Source organism: Hylobates moloch, unplaced genomic scaffold (assembly GCF_009828535.3).
Source record: "Hylobates moloch isolate HMO894 unplaced genomic scaffold, HMol_V3 SCAFFOLD_1, whole genome shotgun sequence".
NCBI lineage: Eukaryota > Metazoa > Chordata > Mammalia > Primates > Hylobatidae > Hylobates > Hylobates moloch.
This window is the reverse complement of record NW_026652276.1, coordinates 41,965,819-41,990,170: the sequence shown is the minus strand read 5'-3', so window position 1 is coordinate 41,990,170 and position 24,352 is coordinate 41,965,819. Positions and strand designations below refer to the sequence as shown.

The window sequence follows — 24,352 nt, the reverse complement described above, 5'->3', positions numbered from 1 at the left end:
GCGTTGTCAACAGGGCCACATTATGTTAGCAGATTTGAACTTTATCCAAAAGGTGTTTGTATTTTATTTCAAATTATGAATTCCTGAACATCGGATTATGTACGATTCTGCAGTGCCCTCGGAGGCCCATTAGAGTCTGGAGCTCGAGAGGCATAACCAACTCTGGTCTGATATTTATAAGGAGCTGGACAGCCAAGGAGCCACTCTGAAGCAGTTATTGGTATTGCCAAAACAAAAAAAAAAAAAAAAGGAAGCTAAGAAGTCACCCTTCTAAATAAATACATACATACATACATACATACATACATACATACATACATACATACACACTGAATTGGAGAGCTGCCTGCATTTCACTCTACTGCCTCTGGAAGCGGAGTGTTATCTAAAATGCTTCCATCATGAATAATGATTGAGAAACTGCTTTTACTCTCCCGACTACTGTACTCCCAGGCAGAAACCCACGGCTGAAGCCCACGATGCCCATGTGTAACTTGGTTATTATACACACGTTTGGAGCCCAGTGTGCAGACGCGCAGCGCAGAGGAGGAGGCGGAACACCCCGGGATGGTCGGGTTTCCAAGGGCCGACCCGAGCCTCAGCACTTTTTCCGCGCCTGATTTTTCAGGTCATTTTCGAATGGGCTATCTTTGTTTACATTTTGAGCTTGGATCCTCTCCAGAAAGCATTACTACCTTCTAAAAGGAAAAACATCTCGTATTTGCAGACAGTGCTGGGGGAGCAAAGTTCATTTTCTCGGGTAGGAGAAGATGATTCTCTTGCAACACGTGCAGATTGTGACCAAATCTTTCAATAACGGGGAGTTTCGGTGAAGTGGAGGTTTGGGGAAAGGCGAGGAGGTCGGTCTGGAGCAAGCAAGCAAAGTGCGGAAGCTGTACGGGGATTCTTCTAGAAAGTGGGGTGGGAAAGGAGCTAGGGAGGGCGTGTGGAGGGACGAGATCTGTGTCAGAACGTGCGTGTGAGCGGATACAAAACCCGAGAGAGGCGTGAGCAGCGCTGTGTGTGCGAGCGGGAGCTAGGGGCGCCGGCTGGGGTGTGTGCGCCTGGTGAGTGACACCGAGGGGAAGGCGGGCGGGCCGGCGGGCGGGGGAAGCCTGCGAGGGGCGGGAGTGTCCCTGCGTGGGGCGGCCGAGCCGGAGTTGTGTCAGTGAAGGAATCCTGTCCGGGGGCCGAGCTGGCTGCGCCCTCCGCTGCAAGCGCCGGCAGCGCGGGGCGAGCTCCGGACGGCGCGCGGCCCAGGCAGCGGCTCCCGCTCGGCCCGCCCTCCGAGCCGCAGGGGCCGCCACTGCCGCGGCGCCTCCCCTGGCGACCGCGCCCCCGGGCCCCGGCTCTGGCCCCGGACGGAGCGGCCGGCGCTCGACACAAAGGTAAGCCCGCGACCCCCTCCACGCCGGGCCGGCTGGGGATGCAGGGCGCGGGCGGATGCGGCGGGGCCTGCGCGGCCGGGACAGAGACTCGGCTGGGCCGAGCGTTCCGCAGCCCGGGCCGCCCAGCCTCCACCGCCTCCCGGGGCGCTGGGTGTGGCCCGCGCTCGGCGCCGAGGCGGGCTGGTGGCGCAGACCGGACGCGAAGGTCGCCGTTCTTTCTTCCTTTCTCCGGCCGGCGCGGGCAAGCGGAAGGAGGCGCCGGCTGAGACGCACAGTGGCGCTCCCCGGGCGAGCGTGTGGCCGCCGCGCTCCGACGTGGACCCGCCCGCCCCGGATCTGAATCGCCCGCGGCCGCCGTCCCTCGCCTGCCGTCCTCTCGCGCGGGCGCCCCCGTCCCCTCCCAAGCCGGAGAGAGACCCACCGCCCCCCAAGCCGCTCTTTGGCCCGGAGCCGCAAAGCCCACGTCAGCCGCGACCACCCCGCCCTCGGATCCCAGCCGGGTGCGGGGGCCGCGGCCCCAGGGAACCCGGCGCCCAGCGGGAGCGGGATGCGTCGGCGTCCGCGCTGCGCGGGCAGGCGGGGGTGGCCGGAGGAGACGCCGAGCGCCCTGGCCGCCGGACGAAGCGGTCGCGCCGCCGCATTTGGGCGGGGGGACCCCGGAGTCCGCGGGCGGCGGACCCGAGCGGGAGACGGGGCTGTCGTAGGAGGCACTCCCGCTGGACTTCGGCGCACTCTGAATATCACGCTGCCGCACACGCGGGGCTGGAGGGCCGAGTCTTCACCTGCGCGGGGATGCGGCGGAAGCGTCGCGTCTTCGCGAGTGGAGGTTTCGTGTTCCCGCGGGGTTGGTGTGTTTGTGAACTTCACGAGCTTCTCATCCCCCCCCCCCCCCCCCCGCAATCCTGGTTTTAGCAGATGTCAGGGTTTTGGAGACCTGACACTTTTCGTGAAAGATTCTTTCTGTACGTTTTCTTTTGACTGTATTACAGGGTTTGTAACTTGAGAACTAGTGAAAACCCTTGAACTTCAAACACAGTGTCTTTGCTTATTTTTTGAAATTTAAATATTAAAATACGTACCAGCCCCCTCACAAGCCGACAGGCTTTAAGACAAACGACTCTGAAATTTTAGAACCTGTGCGGAGAAAGTGGTTTTATACCAGTACTTGAAATAGTAAGATCATGTAACCTTTTTAACATCGTTTTAGTTTGTCTTAAAGGAAGGATTCAGCACCACTTTGATTGGTACTGTTTTCCAGAGTTTAAGCAGATGTATGTAATATGGCAGGGAAAAGGACAGGAAGTCAGAAATCTCTTCACCCCGGAAAAAAAAGACTTCAAATAATGCAACCAATACCCAGAAAATAGAGTGGCCGTCTGGATAAGGTGTTTGATAGGCCTTATGAAATTGTGTTGCTTAACCAGAAAGCAATGTGTTGTTAGATAGGGCAGTTTTATCTAGTAACTGTCGTGTTTAAAAATATCTGCGTATGATATTCTTTGTTGAATTTTAACTGGGGAAAAATCAACTTTGGGAATGGGTTTCTATTTGGACAAGGCAAATACTGCAGTTTCTAATTAGAGTTTTGGAATAAGCTCAAGCTGTGTTAAAACCTATTGTATGGAGCAGCAGAACAGAAAACATGTCAAATTCTGTATCTGTGTGGCAGAAAACATGTCGAATTCTGTATCTGTGTGGCTTTAAATACACACACACACACACACACACACACACAAACTAGAGACTAGCCCCAAAAGATAATTTGCATAAAAATACAGTCACTTGAATGCAGAGAATAGCTAAAGACGTTAGTAAAAACTGAACATCTGGGAAAAGACTGTATTAATTGGCAATTTTCTTTCTTTAATCCCTGAAAATATTAAATGATTTTCTAAGAATCAACTTAGTTTAATGTGCTCATTTAGACAGGCAAAATGATCAAGACTCCTTTTGTATTCATTTTGTTTTAGGGAGCCCCCTAATGAAAGTCTTCAGTAAATAGTTTCTCTGCATGCACTGATTTTCCTGAGGCCATTGTGGAGAGAGGTATCTGTGGGCTTGTGAAGCTGCTCTGCCACACCAGTAAGGATCAGGGAAAGAAAATACTTAGGCCACATCGTTGCAGTCTTTGATTGCATGCCAATCTGAAGCATGTTATGGACCCGTTTTGCCATGTAAATGGTAAGCTTTTACATCAGAAGTTAAGCTTTAGAAATATCTCACTTTGGGGCCTAATTTTTGTCAGTTTCTCAGTCTGTGATCAGAATTGTGTTATCAATCACAGTGAATATTCGTGAATGTTCTGTGTTGAAAGGGCATAGGTGGTCTTCATTCTATTACTTTATACAGTTTTAATCAGCATTTTCTGAAGTGAGCCGGGACAAGAACTTCTGGTTACAGTTTGGATAGGATGGAAAAAGTTGAGGTTGCTCTTCGTAAGATCTACGCTGCTACTACCTGTCCCGCTGTATGACAAGAGTGGAATGCATTTTATGTGCACTTGACAGGTACTGCTTAGTCACTGCTTCATAGTACTTCTTTCCTAGCCATCTTCTGTAGCACTTTTACTGTCATTTGACTGTGATAATTAAATCATATGTTTGTTATAATTTCTGTGCACAGAAGAGATTTTACAAGCATGACACGGCATGAGAGTAGATGTCTCATATGGACAGATTTAAGTGATTGGGTCTGTTTATTGATATCTGAATGGTTGTGCAACATTCAACTAATCTATTTCATCACTGTTTTGCCTTAAAGTATAATCACACAATTAAAATAAGATTTTCGTGTTACAAACAGTTAAAAACCCAGTAAACATAATTATAGAAGAAAAACAAACCTTTCTTTTTTCTTCCCTTTTTTGAAGTAGTGTTGCTATGAAGGTGTTATGTCTTTGACACATCAAAATGGCTAATTTGGAGTTGTGATGCTTGTTATGTAAATAGGCCATATGTTGAATTTCTGCAGAAGCTTATTCCTTCAGTGTTGTGGTAATGGGCAGGATCCCCTAAGTACCATAGCTGAGAAAAACAGTCTTATGCAGATGTATTTCTCTTTACAACTTATATAATTTTTATTATTTTTGTTTAATAGCTAGTGTTTTTATTTTCTAATAAAAAAATTTAAATGTGATGTTATCCTTCCTTGCATCATACAAATCTTTGTTTCCAGTACTGATCCAAACTCCATTCCTATTTATCTACTTGCTTAATTAATAGACTTTTTATGGTGGATGTCCTGCTGTCAAGCTAAAGACTACATGCTTGATAACAAACTTCGTATTCTCTCTAAACTTGTTCCTTTTATGATGAAAAGACTTTCCTTTCTTGATCCGTTTAGCATTCTCTTCATCACCCGGACTGGAGATGTAGGAACCATTGCTGACTCTTCGCTCTCTCACTGCCTCTGTGAAACTGTGTATCAAGTCCTGTTAACTCTTCTTTTTTAATGATTTCTCTGAGCCACCCCTGCATTTCCTTTTCGTTCTTCACTCTGCCCGATCAGATAGGAGGCCGTCAGCCATCACCGTTTCTAGGATGATTATAGTCTACATCTTGGTCTCTCTGCAATTGAGTTTTCCCCATTCTACGCACTTCCACTGTATCAACCTTCCTAAAACTCTTCCCTCAGAACTCTTCTCCAAGGATTGTTTCACAGGAACAATACTTTAGCATTGTTTAGTATTGCACCATAGTGCAAATACTTTCCATGGCCTCCCCCATTGCCGAGCCTCTCAGTCTCACCCCAAATTAACTTACCAGCTTTATTTTCTACTTCTTTCCAACATGAACCTTCTGTTCCTACTAGTTGGATCTCACTGTCCTTCTAAGATGACATGCTCATTTTCATGCGTCCTTTTTTGTTCATGCCCTGCCTTTTAGAATGTCTCTCTTCTTTTTTTCTCTGACCTAACGACATTCTTCAAGTTCAAGTCAGCCTGCCCTGATCATGTTACTCTCATTGGTTCTTTCTGCCCTTTTGTTTGCATTGTTCCTCTAGACCATCAGATCCTTTCTTATGCTGTTATGTGCTTCATTCTTGCTTTCTCAACTAGATAGCAAGTTCCTTCAGGGCACTGATGTGCCTTTTATTCTGTCTACTGGCCCTGGCCATAAGAAGCACTTGATAAATACATCCCTAAAATGAATAAATGTAAGGATGATATTTTTAAAATCATGGGCTTTGATATTGACTCTGAACTGCTCACCATTGGGTCCTCAGAGCCTAACTCACAGCCTGACATATAGTCATGACCTCAATAAATATTTGTTAACTTAGAAATTCATGTTGACATTGGATAAAAGGGACAGGCATTTGAAGGAGTCGTCTGTCAAGGTTTTTTTTCTCCATTTTTCTTCAGTGGTTCTAATCAGCTTCTCCATTCATCAACTGTGAGAATTCTGAGGACTCGGCATTTCCCAGAGTTGGGATAATGATGGAGTCTGGCAGTTGTGAGTTGGAATTAAGAAGCCTGTAGTTATTTTAAGGTGGAGTGATGGGCCCCAGTACTGAGCAAAAAAAAGCATTGAGGCTTTATGCCAGTATTTTATACGTCAAACAATTAGGCTAAAGTTATCAGTTATATAAAAGTTCAGCTAATTGGCTCTAAAATTTCAGACTGTATTTATTGCAGGGCTGCTCAAGTTTTTAATTTAAAAGCATCCTTGTAAATTAAAAAAAAATACATCTGGGCACCCATCTGAGGGTGAAAGGTGATGTAGGAAAGAGTCTGCCACATCCCATTGTATTCAGGACTGAATTTAATTCTTTAGTAAGCCTTATTTTGTACAAGGCACTGTTTCTCCTGGGAAGGAGTTTATAGCCTAGCAGGAAAAAATAACAGACGTATCCCAGAAACAAAGGTCTAACAGAGCTCAGAAGGGAAAAAAATCTTCTTCTGTTGGGGAGTGGAGGGAATCTTCTTAGAATGACGGTTGTTTGAGGTGATTACTGAAAGGATTTGGATAAGATTTCAGTGTTATTGGGAATATAAGGATGGGGGAAGGGTGATGTGAGTGAATTCCAGGGCCAATTTGTTGACTTTACATCAGCGCTCTTATAGTACTCCTGCTTCTGAGTTGAGCCCAGCTAGGAGTCTTCTGAGCATTGGTGGGCTGCAGTGTTCAATAATGGAACCTAAAGGATATATAGATACCTGCAGTAATTACGTGTGGTGCCAAGTACTGAACTGACTATGACACAAAGCAAAAAATAAATCTTGGAAGCGATATAACCAGTGTGTTCCTGGATAGCATCCAGCTCACTTAGAATGCTCAGAAAGGCCTCCTGCATTATGGAAATGCCACTGAAGGTTGACACTTTCACAGTAATGTAAATAATGAGAGGTCCACCCCAGATTGTGTTCCCAAGCAGCCAGCCATCTGTGGGACACTGAACAGTGCACGTAGCCCAGTTCAGTAAAGGTGTAAACACACTGTTGCATAGAACCCTCATTCTGATTCTGTGGAACTGCTCCCATGGTCTGTAAAGCTAGGACCAAAGGGAATGTTTGAGGAATACAGATTTTGGGTCAGTAGATGGAAAGTTGCTCCATTATGGATTGTGCTACTTCAGGAGGTGATGGGCTGCCATCACTGAACATGTATAAGCATCGCCTATACCAGGCAATATCTTATTTAATTATATGCATTCTCTCCTTTATTCTCAAAACAGTGCTATGAAGTACATGCTCCTATTACTCCAGTTTTACTGAAGAGCAAAACTGAAGCCTAGAAAGGTTGAGTAGCTAGTAATTTGTAGAGCAGGTATAAAGGCCAGGCAGTTTGTGGGCAGAAACTGCATATGCACTGAGATGAAGAAAGGATGCAAACATTAGGTGGCCATATGGATTTTCAAGGTTCCTTCCTAACACTAGGATTGATTCTTTAATTGACCTTAGGGATCAAGATGCCAGTTGTTGCAAAATACTAATTCATTATCAGCACCCAGTTCCTAGAGATTTCAGAACAAAGTGAATACAGTCATCATCATCATCATAGTTATCACTTATTGATCATTTTATTTAAACCTCAAAGGAATCTTGGAAGGTAAGGATTATATACCCTTATTAGACAAGGAAACTGAAGCTCAGGGAAGTTATATAACTTGATTGAGTGTGCAGAGTTGATAAGTGGCAGATGAATCTGGTTTCTGACACCCAGGCCCTGCTTTTTCTTATACCACCCTGTGAGGTAACACATGGTGACACTGAAAATATTTACCTATCAGTCTGCACAGAAACCAACAAGTCAGAGAGGCCACTAGCTGTCAGCAACCCCTGTGGCTCTGCAGGTGATGAGTATCACCTGAAGTGATATTTAGGAGCAGTTTGAAGGTGTGTGAAAGGCTTGGTAATCTACCAAGACCACAGATCTGGAGCTCTGGTGACTTCTTCCCATGCTCAGCATTTATTTGATTTTATACATGACAAGTAGTACTATTAAAGAGAAAGCCTTCACGGATAACTATATTACATTTATATTTCTAATTAAGGAAAAATGGTTTTGCAGTGGTGATCTGTGTGCCTTATAAATGGCAGGCTCTCTTTCCACTCCTTTTCTTCCTTTCCCTTATTCCAGTCTGAGGCTAATCCCTCTCGCTTCCTCAGGGACCTTGCTTCATTGTCTTTTCTTCAAGGTCTCAATGATCCTTTTCTTTCAGCGTATAAACATACATAAGTCTTTCTTATTCTTTATAAAAACAGAAAACGATGAACGCTTTTGGTCGCTTCTCTATAGGTTTGGGTGTGTTTCATCTTATTCCTGGTCTTAACAGGCAGCTCCTTGAAGTACAGCTCCTCGTACACATCCTGCACCTCGCCACCTTCCTTTCATCTTCAACCCCCTATACTCCTGTCCTCTCCTAATGACCACCTCTGTTGGTGGTCCATTATCTAGGATTCTCTTTCATTTCTTGAACTTGCACAACATTTGGTGTTCTTGACCACTCTCTGCTCCTTGAAATGTTGCCCACCTGTTTTCTGAGTTATCCATTTCTCCTAATTTTCTTTCTTGTCCAGCTGCTCTGTATTTGGACTTCTCTTTGCTGTCCTCCCTTCCTCTCAAACCTTTGCATCCCCTACAGTTCAGCCCTCAGCCCTCTGCTCATTCTTCACATTTGCCCTGTGGCAGCTCATCTTCTCTTTTCTTCTACTACCACCTATATGCCATTGATTCCATTGTAAACTGCATCTCCAGCCGTGAAATCTTATCTGGCATGTGTTCCAAGTATCTTTAACTCAACAAGTTCAAAACATCACTTCCCCAACTTTAATCCAGCATACTCCTTCTGTGTTTTCTATCTTAATGAATGAAACCTGCTTCACCAAGTTTAAAACCTAGGACAACTTCTTTGCCTTCTTCAACCTCTACATTTTATATAGAGACTGTCTTTTCAGACTCTCTTGAATCTGCTCTTTCCTCCCTGTATCATAACCTTCATTACTGCTGTGGTTCGGGCCCTCATCCCTTCTCTTGAGGATTATTGCAGTAGCCTCGCAACTGGTCTCTCTGGCTTCTGCCTGGCCTGTCTCCAATTTGTTCCTCACACTGCTGCCTTTCTAAAAGGCAAATCTGATTACAACTCTCCACTGCTTAAAATCCTTCAGCAGAGTTTCTGCATTTTCAGGTTAAAATGTAAGCTCCTGGCATGGCACAAAAGCTTCTTTGTGATCTGGGCCTTCCCTTCAGGTGTGTGTCAGTCTCCTCTAATGATCCTGGTCCCCACTGTCTGCCCCTGCCTGTAGCATCTCCACTAAAGGAAAGAAATGATAGGAGGGATGAGAACAGCGGCGAGATGATAGACCTGCTGTTCAGTACTGTAGCCACTAGCTACAGTGGCTGTTGGGCACTGGAAATACAGCTAGTCCAAGTTGAGATGTGCGTAAGTGTAAAATACACCATGCTTTGAGACTATATAAAAAAAATGTAAAATTTCTCATTTAACAAATTGTAATATTGGTTACATGTTGAAACAGCAATAGTTTTCATATAGTGGGTTAAACAAAATATATTACTAAAATTAATTTCACATATTTCTTTTTATTTTTAAAAATGTGATTACTTAGTGGACGTTAACATATGACATAAAGAAATAAAATAAAATATGATTACTAGAAAATTAAACATCACCTGCGTGCTCATATTATAGTTCTATTGGACAGCATTGTTAGGGAACATCTCATTCCCAGGAGATGCATCCTGTATGAGCCAAGCCCATGAGCTTTTTGAATGATTAAGTCAGCCCTATTGGCATAGAGAAGTAGCAGTTGCTCAGTTTTTTCAATCCAGAGGTATGAAATGTTTGGATAAGATTCAGAATTGGAGAGACAGATTCTGAACACTACAGCCAGGAGTTATATGTACAATGGTCATAGTGTGGAAAGCACTATTAAAGCACATCTGTCTCAGTAGGCCCACCCAGCCATCATCAGAAGTGGGAGGCAGGAATTCTCGTGGTGTGGTAGAGGAAGGATTTCAGGTAGACAGGAGGAACAAGGGAAGGGAAAGTGGAGTCACATTCCCTGGAAGCCTCCTACTTGTGAGTCACCAGCTGAAACCCTGAGAGCTGGTCTCTGAGATTCCCCATCCTGCCGTTGATTCTTCCTAGTGGGCTACATCCCAGCTCCCCTACTATCTGGCTGTAGGATCCTGAACAAGTTAATAAATCAACGAATCTGGAGTCTGAATAATATGCACACCATACACTCATTGTGTGTCAAACAAAATGATGTGCCCCAAACTGATAAGGGCTCTACAGAAGTTAGTTATGCCTTAAGACACTGAGGGCAGTAATCTGTGGATGAGTGGGCCTGAAGGGCTTTGAGGGAAGGGCATATGGGCTGTCAGAAAGACCTGGAAGATAGCACGTGTTGCCTTAAGAGATATGCAGAGCTTCTGGCTAACACCGTGAAACCCCGTCTCTACTAAAAATCCAAAAAAAAAAGAGCCTGTCATGGTGGTGGGCACCTGTAGTCCCAGCTACTCGGGAGGCTAAGGCAGGAGAATGGTGTGAACCCGGGAGGCAGAGCTTGCAGTGAGCCGAGATCGTGCCACTGCTCTCCAGCCTGGGAGACAGTGCGAGACTCCATCTCAAAAAAAAAAAAAAAAGAGAGATATGCAGAGCTTTATGTTGTTCATGGTGGAAAAGCCAACCTGTGACAGGAAACCAGATCTTATCAGGTTGGATCAGGAAGGGGAACCCTCCTGGAAGAGGTGATGGGAAGAAACTGTGACTATAAAGAGAACAGTCCAGTAGGATTAGATTCCAGTGAAATCTGATAGGCAATGTGACTCAGTGTCTTCTCTAGTGGTGGTTTGCCTGCTGTAGTCTGTTGGACTCTTAAATTCTGAGAAGAACTTCCTCTCTTGGTTTCAACCTGGGCAGCTGTATTTATTTGCTTCATGAGTAGGCATTTTGTATAAGATTTTGTTAGGGGCAAAGGTTCTTGTGCTAAAAACAAAAGTTTGAAAGTCCTACATTATAGAAAATAGCCTGAGAGGAGTGGTGACTACCTTGATGTGATTATTTCTCCCTCATTTGCAGGATCTAGGACCAGTTTAGGCCCTTTCCAGAGGGAATACAGCTTCCTTTCATGTGAGGCTTAGCGACTTAGCTGACCGACCATGCAGTTTGCCTTGTCCAGGTAGTTTAGCCAGGTAGCCATAACTCAGTTTTGTTCTTGGGTAAACAAGTTTTCACTTTTGTACTGGGTTCCACCTTGTCTCTTGCATTCCCAAGTCCTGGATTTGTGTTCTTGTGGAGGGACCCCAAGTTGTCTTAGGTAAGGGTCCTGTCATGTTTCTCCAAGCCTTCTTGGGACAGTAGTGTCCCTAGAGTTGGGCCACTGCTACTCCCTTCTAGGCCTCTTTAGTACTGAGAACTACCAGCAAGGGTCAGGAAACTTAATAGATATTTAGAATTGAATAACTTGCCTGGAGCTTGGCTTTTCCCTGGTTCCAGACCCCTGAGAGCAAACATTCTTGCTAGTTTGCTGTCCCGCTGGTCTCTGAGTCCCATTTGTACAAATTGGAAGGAGAAAGGAAGACAGATATAGGGCTGATTTTCTTAAATTATGGTACATTCATGTCTTTGTCTCTAGTGGGAAGGTTGGTCTTATGTGTGTATGAGAAAGGTGGCCACCTTTATGTTGTGGTTTCAGAATCCACACTGCTGAAAAGGGCACTTCAAATATCAAGTTTCTCTTTTTTGCTCTCCAATATGTGAAAGCCTACGTTATAAAAACTCTATTTAGTTTCCTATGACCAGTATGATTTAGAAGAAAAAGAGGACAGGCTTTGGCACTTGAAAGACCTGATTTTGAGTCATGCAATTGCTGGCTATATGAATTTGAGCAAGTTATTTAATCTTTCTGAACCCCAGTTTTCTCACGTATGAAGCGAAGTGAGTAACGCCTACAATTTTGTTATGATTTTGTTATGACTAAATAAGATAAAATATAAAATGCCTGGCACCAGGGCCTAAAATGCAAATGCTATGGAGGTGGTAAGTCAAACTTACCCTCATATCTCAGTATATCTCAATTCATTCTCCTTATGTTGAATAATTTTATAGACCTTTCCCTGAGACTGATCAGGAAGAGGATATGAAATCTGGGGCAAGGGGCCCAGATTTTACCCAGCCAAGGGTGAAAAAGGACCAGAAGGAAGTTGCCTTCACATTTTGCCTAAGTCCCATCCTCCCTATGGTTTGCATTTGTGAAAATATTCGTCTGAGAGTATAGGTACAGCATGAAGCCTTGGAAGAAAGGCATGTTTACATCCTCTGCCAGGATAGCATAACAATTAACAAAGCAGGTTTTTGAATCTCTGAATAGTCAGGTGCACTGCCATCAAAATAAACTTTTATTTCTATTCTTTGCTGATAGATTACAAATAAAGAAAGCCACTAAAATATCCTGAAAAAGAAGATTTATATGTGAATTGGACACCAGGGACAGATTTTTCACACTTATTTTGTTGGAGCAGTTCTTTCTTTAGCTGTGGGTGTTTGGGAAGTTCTTTTATTGTAGCCTTTGTTGCTTACAAGAGGGAAAAAGCTTTAGTATACTAAGGTAAGAATGATTTTGATTGGAGGCAATATTGTTCTCAGTGTGGGCTGACTTTCATGTATTGTAGTGATTACCAGTATATAACTGAGAAAACCCATTTGTTGAAGTGCTGTAAACAGCAGAGAGTCTGATCTCACATACTGCCCTGATCGACAAGTGTTTATTGTAGGAATGTGGTCAGTCCTATAATTTTTTTAAGGGAAAAGGGGAAGATGTTATGCCAGTCACTGTGATTGCAAATATCCTGATCTGGCAGGTCTTTTTCCTTTCTCGTTTATTTCTCCTGTGAAATCTGAATGGTGGATTCAGTACATGCACTGAGCTTCCAGTGACTTGCTCAGCTCTTGATGCAATTGATCACTCCACTGTAATTCCATACCCTCGATTTTAGTGCCATATCAAAATCATGAACACTCAAGGAGACTATGTAAATCTACTTCCTCAAAAATTAGAAATAATGGCATTAAAAATGTTATTTAGTGCTGGTTTGTAGCACTGAATATATAAACTCATTCATTGTTCTGGTACCCCCTGAATAAGAACTGTTTCAGTTGCAGTGGATGATATCAACTAAGGTTTCCATGGCAATGCTAATTTATAATATGAAAACTTTTGTAGAATTTCACCTTCTGGACTCTTCTAGATTGCATTTAAATTTACATTTTTCCCCTCATTTATTAAGGTGAGGCATATTTAGATGTTACTTACATGTATGTACTAGGAGTATCTTCGTGAAACTCACTGATAAGAAATTAGACGTGTAGAAAGCAGACATTGGAAACGGAAAATGGATACTGTGGTCTAACATCTCACCAAATGCAGGAATTCTTTCCACATTATCCCAGTTGCCATTTGAACCAGCCAGGAACGAGGAGTTTGGTCAACATTTTATGAAGCCAAGTAATGCTAATGACAGTAGTCTGCAGTGCTCCTGGACCCTAAGCCCATTTCGATTTGGACTTCGTGTTATTTGTGATTGGACCAATACTCCATCAAGCACAGGTGGACACAGATATTTGTAAAACCTCTTCCCCAGTGGTGCACCAAAACCTGCCTCCCTGCAGCTTCCCTATTGGTCTTCCATCCGCCCGTTGAATGCCACAGAATAAATATGCACCTTCTGTGTGGTCACTCTTCAAATATTTGACCATAGCTATTGTATCTCCTCCTTGAAGTCTTCTCCTTTCAGGAGAAGTGCTAGTTCTCTTAACTGATAGTTCTCATCCTGTTAAAATTCCTCTGGGCACCCACTACTTTATCAATGCCATCTTAAAAATGAGGCATCTGGCCGGATGTTATGGCCCACGGCTGTAATCCCAGTACTTCGAAGGTCGAGGTAGGCCTATCACTTGAGGTCAGGAGTTCGAGACCAGCCTGGCCAACATGGCAAAATCCCGTCTCTACTAAAAATACAAAAACTAGCTGAGCATGGTGGTGTATGCCTGTAATCCCAGCTACTCAGGAGGCTGAGGCAGGAAATCGCTTGAACCCCAAAGCTGGAGGTTGCAGTGAGCCAAGATTGTGCCACTGCACTCCAGCCTAGGTGACAGAGCGAGACCCCACCTCAAAAAAAAAAAAAAGAGGCATCTTGAATGCAACAGCCTACTCCTGACTGAGTACTCTGAGCAGTAGAAAACACCAGGCTGCTATTCACTCTCTTGATCAGGGCACTCTTCTTTTATTAATCTAGTCAAATATTGTGTGGGCCTCACTTGTAAATCGGGAGCAGCACATTGTTTGTTCATATACGAAGCTAAAGAAAACTTCCAAGCCTTTTTTCCTAACAACTGCTGCAAAGCCAGGTCTCCTTTGTTCTTTACTTGAGCAGTGAATCATGTGTGCCTACTTAGAGGATTTTACATACATTTATCCTTCTACATTTTGTCTCTTTTTGTTAAATTATTTTTCTTCTTTATCAAGATAGCTTTGAATTCTAAAATTTTTAAATTCGATATATTAGTGATGTGAGACTTTTACTTATTTATCAATTGCACACTTGGAAATGTTATTTTGTCATTGATAAAATGTTGACCAAGATAGGCCAAAGGTAGGGCCCTGTGACATTCTGCAAGAGAATTATTAACATCAGTATGTGAATTTTTTTTTTTTTAAACTAGCTTGACAGTCTTTCACTTATGTTTACTTTGTTATCCAAGAGCATAGAGTCAGGGAAAGACTTAGTCAAATGCCTTAGTAATGAGATCATTATTGGTCTACTTATTGCCACTGAGTAGAACCCCTATGATAAAGAATAAAATTCATGAGAGTAATTTTTAGATTGCATTTTCTTTTGAAAAATTTCTTGAAAAAGCATATCTAAGTCCCTTATTTTTAATGTATCTAAGAGAAAATAATTTTGTAAAATAAAATCAAACTTCACCTATCATTTCAACTCATGAACTTGTTTGGTTCAAAGGAATTGCTATGTAATACATCATTCTATTTTCTTTACAGAATCATTACTCTTAAAAAGAGTTGGTGGGGTGACAGGAAATTACTCCATAGGTGTCACTCCAACACATCATGATATTCTCATCTCCTGGGACAGAGAGTCGTCAGGCTGAGGCATGTCCAAACAGTGTGCCAGCCTGTGTAGATGGCTCCATGACAGTATCACTAATGTGACCATGACAGAGAGAGCTCTGATGGCATTGTGTCACTACTGGATGTGTTTTCACTAAGCTGAAAATTCTGTATTATTTGAAAAGAGGTTTATTTTTCCTCCCACACAAATTCTTGGACTCTTATATTAATGTCAAATAGCTGTCAAGTAACACATATGGTGCTTTCTGTGCTATATTTTATTGTACTCATGTACAAAATAGTTTTTTTAAAAACATGTTCTCTGCCTTGGACTACATAGAAAAAAATAATTTAAAAGAATAGTATTCTTAAACACAAATCTATAATATATCAAGGAATAAATGATTGCTTCATAAAAATACTAGTATTTGTGTCATACTTTATATTTTTCAAAGTACTTTCATGCATTTTCTTTTTTGAAAAAAATATGATGTTATAAATAATACATACTCTGAATTTGGAAGCTACTGAAATGGATAAAAAATTAAAAGTCAGCTAAAATTCCGCCTCTCAGAGATTGTCACTGTTAGCATTTGGTGTTTCCCTTTCAGATGTGCATTTGTGTGAGGTTGTGAGTGTCTGTGCATGTGTATATTTGTGTGTTTTACACTAGCTCTTGGTGGACCCAGGACATTTGTACTGAAGAATCAGCATGACATAGTCGGTAAAGGGCTTTGGAATCAGGCACTTGGAGATTTCAGCCCTGGCTATGCAACTTATGTAGTGACTATGAATTCCTTAAACTCTCTAAACCTTAATTTCTACTTCTATAAAATGGGGATAATAATACTATATACCTAGTAAGTTTATTGTAAAAATTAATAAGATAATGCAGATAAAGTACATAGCATGGTTCTTGGACCATAGCATATGCTCAGCAAATGTGAACTATTTTTATTATGCAGGTTTTCTTTTCTGCTTTCTTCACTTAAATTCTAGGGTAAAAATTTCTTTGTCATAAAATATTATTTGAAAAATATTTAGAATGACTGCATAAATTTCAGTATATGAATGTACTTTAATGTTATTCTATGGATAAATAATTTTTAATTTATTGTGATCACAAAGAACACCACAGTTAATATCATTTACATTATGTTTTGTGAATAGACAACAAATTAAAAATGAATTACTAATCGCGTTTTATGGAGAGGCAGAAAAAAACTGACAGTTCTTTAGTGTCTATTAATGTTCCAGGTTATGTGCTATGTTCTTTACAACAAAATTCTCTTTAACTTTCACATCCCCTTTGAGATAAGTCTGTTACACCCATTTTTCAGATGACAAAGCTCTGAGGGGAGGTAAGTCGTTCGCTCAAGGTCATAGAGAGATAGTGGCGGTAGAGATGGTGTTTGAAGGCAGCGTCAGATTTCAAAGTTTACGCTTTTTCCATTCTGGCATGTAGTTCATGCCTATCTTTTTGAGGCTTACAGAATGAATAGTTAGCATTGTGCCTTCTACAAAATGTCACTTGGTGCCACGTGAAAGATAGGATGCTTGGCTGGAATGCTTGACTTAATATAGTACCTCTAGTGTGTGTGTATTCTCATATGTTTTGGAATCAAGCCTCATTAAAATAAGGTGTTAACTAAAGGAAATGAAGCATTGATATGATTATTTGATGAAAGGAAACCTCAAGGAAGAAAATATTCATTGAGTTGATAATATAAAACTCTTTGTTTTAGTTGTACGGACTAAGCCAGAATCACTTATCTCCCCAGGAATCAGGGTATTTCACGTAAGTCAGTTTAGGAATTAAGCAATAACAACAGCCAAAGTAAATTGATGCTGTCAAAGGAATTGTATGTTTCATTACTTGTATATCAGGGGTTGAATGTAAAAAAATACCTCTTTAGCCTTAGCTGTAAGCTGATACATCAGGAAAGAGCTGTAATAATTGCTATAGGTATAAGTACAGGTATATGAGAGACAAAGTATACTAGGATAAGCCCCCAAAGAATTATTTGGTGAACTGACAAGTTGTCTTTAAAAAGTCAGCCATTCGGAACATTTCTCTTGGCAGCTCTCAAATCTGACAGTGTGTACTGTGGCAGCCAATTTTGTAGGAAAAATGCATAATTAATGTGAAGATCAAGGTACAGGTATTGCCAGTCAGTACCTAACACACAGGTTCTTAGAACAAAGGAGCAATTGAAGTTGTCTTTTGATAAGGTAATCCTGATTTGTCATTTTGTGGGTTTCAATTCTTAGTAAAAATGGGCGAAAAAACCCAACTCTAGGAGTAATATTTCGTATCTGAGAGGTACTTTGTTGCAGAGTTTATAACCAACTGTTGTCTAGTCAAGAAAGCTATCTTTGGTTTTTGAGATCTCGAATTTTTATAGCCTTTGAGCTTGCTCATTTTTGTCTTAGGATTATTCTGGTTTCCCTTCAGTCATTTTAGTTTTTGCAAGGGAGAAACCATGTCACTTATGGCCCCAAGGCCAAAAAGGCTTCAAAATCTCGACAGAACATGACCACCAACTTGGCATGTCGGTACTAGCAAGTTAAATTTGAGCTTACTATGCAACTAGTGAATAGTTAGAACTGTGAACAGAGAATTAGCTATGGGATCTGCAGGTTGGATTTACAGCATGGCTCCATTGTGTGGTAGCTGTCTACCCCTGGGCAAACAACTTTACTATCCCTGAGAGTCCTCAGCTCTCAAATGGAGATAATGACTACTATATAGTCAGAGATCATTTGGAGGGTCAGATGTATTGAGCAAACCATTGGTTCACCCAAAAGCTTGCTTATGATTTCTTTCTAAGTGATTAATAATGGCTATGGGTCATCCCCCTCAAGCATGAGCCAATATACCATTTAAAATATTTTCAAATGAAGTATGGGAATATTTGTAAGATATATGTAGAAATATATAACTCCTGGGGCTAACCTCACCAGACCCTTCTAACTCTTTGCTTAGACTTTATCCAGTAATAATGGGACAGGCCCTGTTACTGCCCTGGAAACCCCTGGTGCCTGGCTTAGTGTCTCTCAGAGTTTGGATGCTCACACCCAGGGCATATTCCTCTAATGAGGGAAGGGGGCCTTTTGACTTCAATAGGTGGTTCCTTTGATCACAGTAAAGACCTTTATAGAAATAGGCATTTAGATCTATTATGTTGTTCTAAGATAGAAACAAAACTGGTATTTGATGCGTATTTTACCCTTCAATAAGAAAGGCTCAGAGAAAAAGATTGTAAGGTAGAAAAAAGATTTCAGAAGATCTCATTACAGAAAATCATAGGCAACTCTTTTATTATTAAAGTAATGCAAGTGCTGGAGGGGACAGGAAAGGGAACAGGAATTTGGGAACTTTGACACTGGGTAGTGTCCGTGCAAAGTTTTTTGGAGGTCTTTCTTGGTTCTTCCCTCCAGTTCTGGTGATGTAGTGAAGGGCTCAGAAACTGCTTCTGGATCTGACTGCAAGAGAGTAAATCCCAACCCTGGGGCTGCAGTGACTCCCTTATCCTGGGCTGCTATGTTCTGACCTCCTTGGCTTTTATGGCCTCCCAGACAGTCATAGTGGATCGCCCTTTATCCTAGTCCCTTAGGACAAAAGGATTTGCTCATTGACCACCCTTGCTTGGACTATACTGTAGGACCTTGAGGGTGTTTCAGGCAATTAATGATTGAAATGTCTCTGTGGAGTTCCTGAGGGATGTAAGTGTGTGAGCTAAGTGCTGGACATTTTAGACAAGCCTCTGTGACTGCTTAGCAGTAGGGAGCCCACCCAAGGCCCACTGGTCCCAGGACTCTCTGAGCATGCCAGGTGGTGAGGGTCAACCTGCCTGCTATTCTCATTTGGAATCAATTTCTAAATTTTATTTCTCCTTCGACACAGGGAACTATTCTGAATTTCCCTTCTTTGCTTTGGTACCAAAGCTTTCACTGAGCTCATCAGCTATTTCCTGAGTGTCTCCTCTGCACCAGGCACTATGAGAGGAACAAAGGGAAATCAGGTCTTGAAAGGAAAGAATGTGCGTGCCTTAGGTAAGAAGTAAGATGTGTCTCCAGAGTTGAGAGAAGGGAGAACTGAAGACACAATGAATTTTTTTCTGTTGTACTTTCTATACAATAAATTGTACTACATAAAAATCTATACTAATACCCATTTGTGTGGCAAATTCAATTATAATGAAAATCTCTGTTATCCAGCAACTTAGGCAAGTATCAGTAGAACACAATTTCAATATAGCAGAAGACTTTGGAGAGTCCCTTGGAGTGAGCTGAAATGGGATTTGACCTACATATTAAGCTTTTCATGGTTTTGATATTTTTCATTTCCATGTGTCAACAAATACCTGACTTGATATTAAAGCCAGTTAAATCAATATTTCTTGCTGTAGTCAAGGTACAGCAACATATATCCAAGGGCAACAACTCCCCAACAGCCATATTTTGTTGAGTATATATATTTTATCATAAACCTGATTGAACTACCTTCAGAGGAAAAGGATGAAAACATCAACATAGCTATCATAAAAAAAGAAAAGCCAAAGAATCTATAATCTTGTACCTTACCCCTCATTTAAACAATTCCATAATTAATTTTGTTTTCTTTGATATAAGGAGTGACAACATGGAAATATTTTTATTGTGATAGCTGTGGTTTCTTTCTCTATCCTCAAATAGAGCTGCTTTAATCCTTCTCCCAAATTCCATCCCGTTCAAAGGATTTTTGAGCAGGTACATGTGAGCAAAGTGGCAGGTACAGCTGAACCCAAGAGTCTTGGACTGTAGGAATCTTTTTATTTATTTATTATTTTAGACAGAGTCTCATTCCGTTACCCAGGCTGGAGTGCAGTGGTGCCATCTTGGCTCATTGCAACCTCTGCCTCCTGGCTTCAAGTAATTCTGCTGCCTCAGCCTCCCCAGTAGTTGGGACTACAGGTGCACACCACCACGCCCGGCTAGTTTTTGTATTTTTAGTAGAGATGGAGTTTCATCATGTTGGCCAGGCTGGTCTTGAATTCCTGGCCTCAAGTGATCTGCCTGCCTTAGCCTCCCAAAGTGCTGGGATTTCAGGTGTGAGCTACTGCCCCTGGCCAGACTAGGAATCTAATAATCAAATAATTGTAATGGGAAAGAGAGTGGAGTAGAAGCCCATTTCTACTTACTCTTTCTCTGAAGTTTTAACTGTTTGATGATTTCTGGAAGTCACCTATTACAAACTCAGTATTTCTATAAACAAATAGTCTGATGCATCAGTTTATAAACACCAACACATTTATTTACTATGTGTTATCAGAAAAGCCTCACTTATCTTCCGTGTGTTCTTTGACTAGGTGAGTACTTACCATTTATTGGGCTCCTACTCTGTGCTAAGCACTTAAAATATTTCACCTCTCACAGGCAAAATGATGCTCAAGGCACATGCTGTTGTTTATATTTTCCGGATAAACGTGAGACTTCAGCTGCTAAGTAACTTATCAAAGGGCACCAAGGTAGAAAGGGTATAGTCTGAGGTTTGAACCCAAGTTTGTCTGATTCCAGAGCCTTTTCACTTTTTTTAGAGATGGGGTCTTGGGCTCTTCACAGATGCCATCATAGCACATAATAGCCTTGAACTCTGGGCTAAAGCTATCTTCTTGCCTCAGCCTCCCAGGTAGCTGGAGCTACAAGGGCTTGCCACCATGCCCAACTCCTTCTCACTTTTTTAAGGCTGTTTTCCATAATATATTCTGAGATTGAAAACAAAAATTCAGATTGTTAAAGTAGTACATACTCACTATAGAAAATTTAGAAAGCAGAGAAAATTATTAAAAAGAAGAAAAATTACCCATAATCCTTCACCCTAGGGATTATCACTACTGAAATTTCAGTCGTTTTTCTTTCTAGGCTTAAGAAAGCTATTTATCCAAATGAGCATTGTTTCTCAAAGTTGTCCTCTTTGAGGAAAGTTGTCCTCTTTGAGGTTTATGCATGTATTCCAACAATGTTGCCATTGCATAAAATAATTGTGGAATCCCTTTCAGAGCCAGTTTAGGAACCAACTTTTCTATAGACTCCCATGCACAGGTTACTTTGGTAGAAACATAGTAAAGACAGTATAATCTGCTACCTGAAAACCTATCAGAATAATGCATGATATGTTTGACCATTCTTTTTTTTTTTTCGAGGTGGAGTCTTGCTCTGTTATCCAGGCTAGAGTGCAGTGGTACAATCTCGGCTCACTGCAACCTGCAGCCTCTGCCTCCCCGGTTCAAGCAATTCTCCTGCCTCAGCCTCCCAAGTAGCTGGGATTACAGGTGTGTACCACCATGCCCGGCTAATTTTTTTTTTTTTTTTTTTTTTAGTAGAGATGGGGTTTCGCCATGTTGGCCAGGCTGGTCATGAACTCCTGACCTCAGGTGATCCACCCGCCTCGGCCTCCCAAAATGCTAGGATTACAGGTGTGAATCACCATGCCCGGCCCTGTTTGGCCATCCTGTACCTTCTGAAATCCTATGCTGCAAATATTTAACCATCCTATTAAAAATGCCATCATTGAGCCAGGTGTGGTGGCTTACACCTGTAATCCCACCACTTTGGGAGGCCGAGGAGGGCAGATCTCTTGAGGTCAGGAGTTTGAGACCACCCTGGCCAACATCGTGAAACCCCGTCTCTATTAAAAATACCAAAATTAGCCCAGTGTGGTGGTGTGCACCTGTAATCCCAGCTACTTGAGAGGCCAAGGCAGGAGGATCACTTGAACCTGGGAGGCGGAGGTTGCAGTGAGCCAAGATCATGCCACTGCACTCCAGCCTGGGTGACAGAGCGAGACTCCGTCTCAAAAAAAAAAAAGCTATCATTGCCCTCTCTTGGGTCGTAAATATCTTGTGCTGACTTCTATTGTAGTGGCGGATGGAATTTACCAAAATGCTGCTTCTTTCCACATCAAAGATTGATGGATATTTTGGAGAATGTCTGAAAGTCTTTATTAAAAATTTAATCCATAAATGTTTAATATCTCATTTGACAACTCATGTTATTTATTACTTTGTCAACACAACAACGTTTGCCTTTTGTGGGGCATAAAGAAAATTAGAAAATTGTTTTTGTCAAAAGTGTGAAAAGCATATTTTAAAATCAATTCCTTTTTAATGGAAGTATTACACTCACTAAATTATTACCCTCCAAGGAGTTTTTGTGAAAGCAAATGTATCTAGGTGAGATGAGCTGATCTTTATATAAAGTCAGTTGCATTTGTGTAGAAGTAAATATTTCCCGTAGAAGCAGACACACACACACACACACACACACAAAAGATTTCTATCAAAATAGCCTTTGGTATACTTCATTAAAGTAAAGAAAGTCAATTAAGTACCAGCTGAGTTCTTGTCACTTCGGTTTGTTGCATACAACACTACTAACTTTTAGAAAACAAATCTAACTTCCACCCAAGCATCCCATTGGTTGTCTTGTTTCTGCCTTATTTTTCACAGACATTCTTACCCTCCCCATCTGTTTATCATGACACCCTAGCCCTTCCAAGTCTGCTGGACACTTGGGGCATGTGGATCCTGGATGTTAGACTGGTGCAGATTGGGACAGACCAAGTGTGTACAGTTGTCCTCAGGGCTGCATTCTTCCCTTGTCTTCTGGTTGCCAAGATTTCATAGGATGAGAATTCACCATGCTTATGGAAGTCATTACAAAGTGTAGGCTGTGTCCTGTGTTATATCTTTGGCATTATTCATGGTGCCTAACATTGTGTTCAGTCAATGTTTGTTGACTAAATGAAGGGTTATAATACATTTTTTCAAAACTGGACTGGTAGGGAGAAAAAGTTAGTCCAAAAGAAAGTCACAGTTGTAAAGTAGAATCTCAGGGCTTAAAGTCTTTAGGTCAATCCTCTTATTTAAAGATGAAGCCCAGAGAGGTCAGCTGGCTTGGAGAAGGTCACCCAGAGAGTTGGTGCCAGAGCCAGGAACAGCATCTTGTGTCCTGAGGCCCCGTCCCCTTCTTTCCAGTGCCTCCCTCGCGGTTGTTCTCCAGTCATTTTGTGGAGGTCAATCTTCTGAGCCTCGTAGGACCAGTTAGCAGAGCATTTGAATCCCCACACAGTGCTCAGCAGAGCATTAGAGACATAGGCATTCTTAAGAAATACGTGAAGTGTTGGGTGACCCAGTGAGTGAGTGAGTGATTGGTTGACTTATGACCTTGGCACCCATCTTTCCACCTAAGTGGTTACTGGTTGAATGGTGAGTTCTTTGGGATTGTGTGTACTTTATAGGATATCTTTTGGAGAGGAGAGGATTATAACAAGAAGAACAATAGCTAACATTAAATTGGACAAGATATTTTGGTGAATAGTCCAGGCCCTGGAACTTGATTGCCAGCTACATTTTTATGAGACAGGTGATTTAACCTCTCTGGTGCCTCATTTTCTAACACCTGTAAAGTGCCAGTAATACCAGGGCCTATCTCAGAGTATTGAAGAGTTAGCCTATGTGAAGCCCTAGGACAATGCTAGACACTTCCTAAGCAGGCAATAAATGTTAGCTATTGTTGATGTATTTCACTATTATATGCTAGGCAGTGTGCTAAATGCATTACACATGTTATATATCATCCAGTCAACAACTTTGTGAGGAAGGTTCTATTATTATCCCCATCTTACAGTTGAATAATCTGAGGCACAGAGAGGTTACTCCACCTACCCGGAGTCACATAGCTGTTAAGTCATGGGTGAGGACGAATTCCCTGTCTGCTTGACTGCAGATCCTGTGCTTGGATTTTGAGTGTGATGGGAAATGGGTGGTGTGGCTACTAATTTGAGACCTGCCTGACTTCCCAAATTTCCATTTTTCCTAGAGCTCTTCAGAACCCAGGCTGCTTTCAGGAACATTGCTGTGGATTCCCAGGTGAGTAGAGATGGTCCTTCCCTCTCTGTGACCTCCTCCTGCTGCCATGGCCAGCTGTCCCTACACCTGCAGCTGACTCCTGGGAGCCTTGTCACAGCCTTTGGCCTCCTCTGCTGCCTCTCAGGGCTCAACACCAGAGTTCTCTTTTAGAGTGTGTTCACTGAAGTTATTCCTGATAGGGCAGTGGGGTCTGGTGGATGTAAGTCAGCCCCACCCCACCCACATCCCCCTTCCCCACCTGCCTTGCCATGTCTGTGGATCTTTAGAGTAGTTTCATGCATATGAAATACTTTGAAGTACCAAAAAACAAACAGACAAACAAACAAAAACACAGGGCTTTTAAAGACATTCTTGTGATTTAGAAAAGAATTATGGCTAAGAGTGGTGGGCTCTGGAGCCAGACTGCCTGGCTTTCCCTCCTCACAGTGATAGCCACTGTTGCTGTCATTGTCCTTCTT

At 42.1% G+C, this 24,352-nt stretch overlaps 1 protein-coding gene across 7 annotated transcripts in view; it reads left to right on the top strand.

Moving 5' to 3' along the window:
• Window positions 1-612: 612 nt before the first annotated feature.
• The window catches only part of SPATS2L (spermatogenesis associated serine rich 2 like), a 174,492-nt gene continuing 150,752 nt past the window's right edge, over window positions 613-24,352 (top strand). Inside the window, exons 1-2 of one of the 7 annotated variants that reach the window (XM_032755034.2) lie at window positions 613-628; window positions 23,845-23,894. Coding sequence is in view for 2 of the 7 variants with exons in the window: in XM_032755031.2 (XP_032610922.1) it covers window positions 3,567-3,569; window positions 23,845-23,894 (53 nt within the window). In the remaining 5 variants the exon portion in view is untranslated. Of the gene's footprint in view, window positions 629-987; window positions 1,068-1,182; window positions 1,389-2,037; window positions 2,233-3,366; window positions 3,570-21,194; window positions 21,297-23,844; window positions 23,895-24,352 lie in introns of those variants that run through there. The other 6 variants (XM_032755032.2, XM_032755033.2, XM_032755029.2 and 3 more) reach the window with 6 other exon arrangements.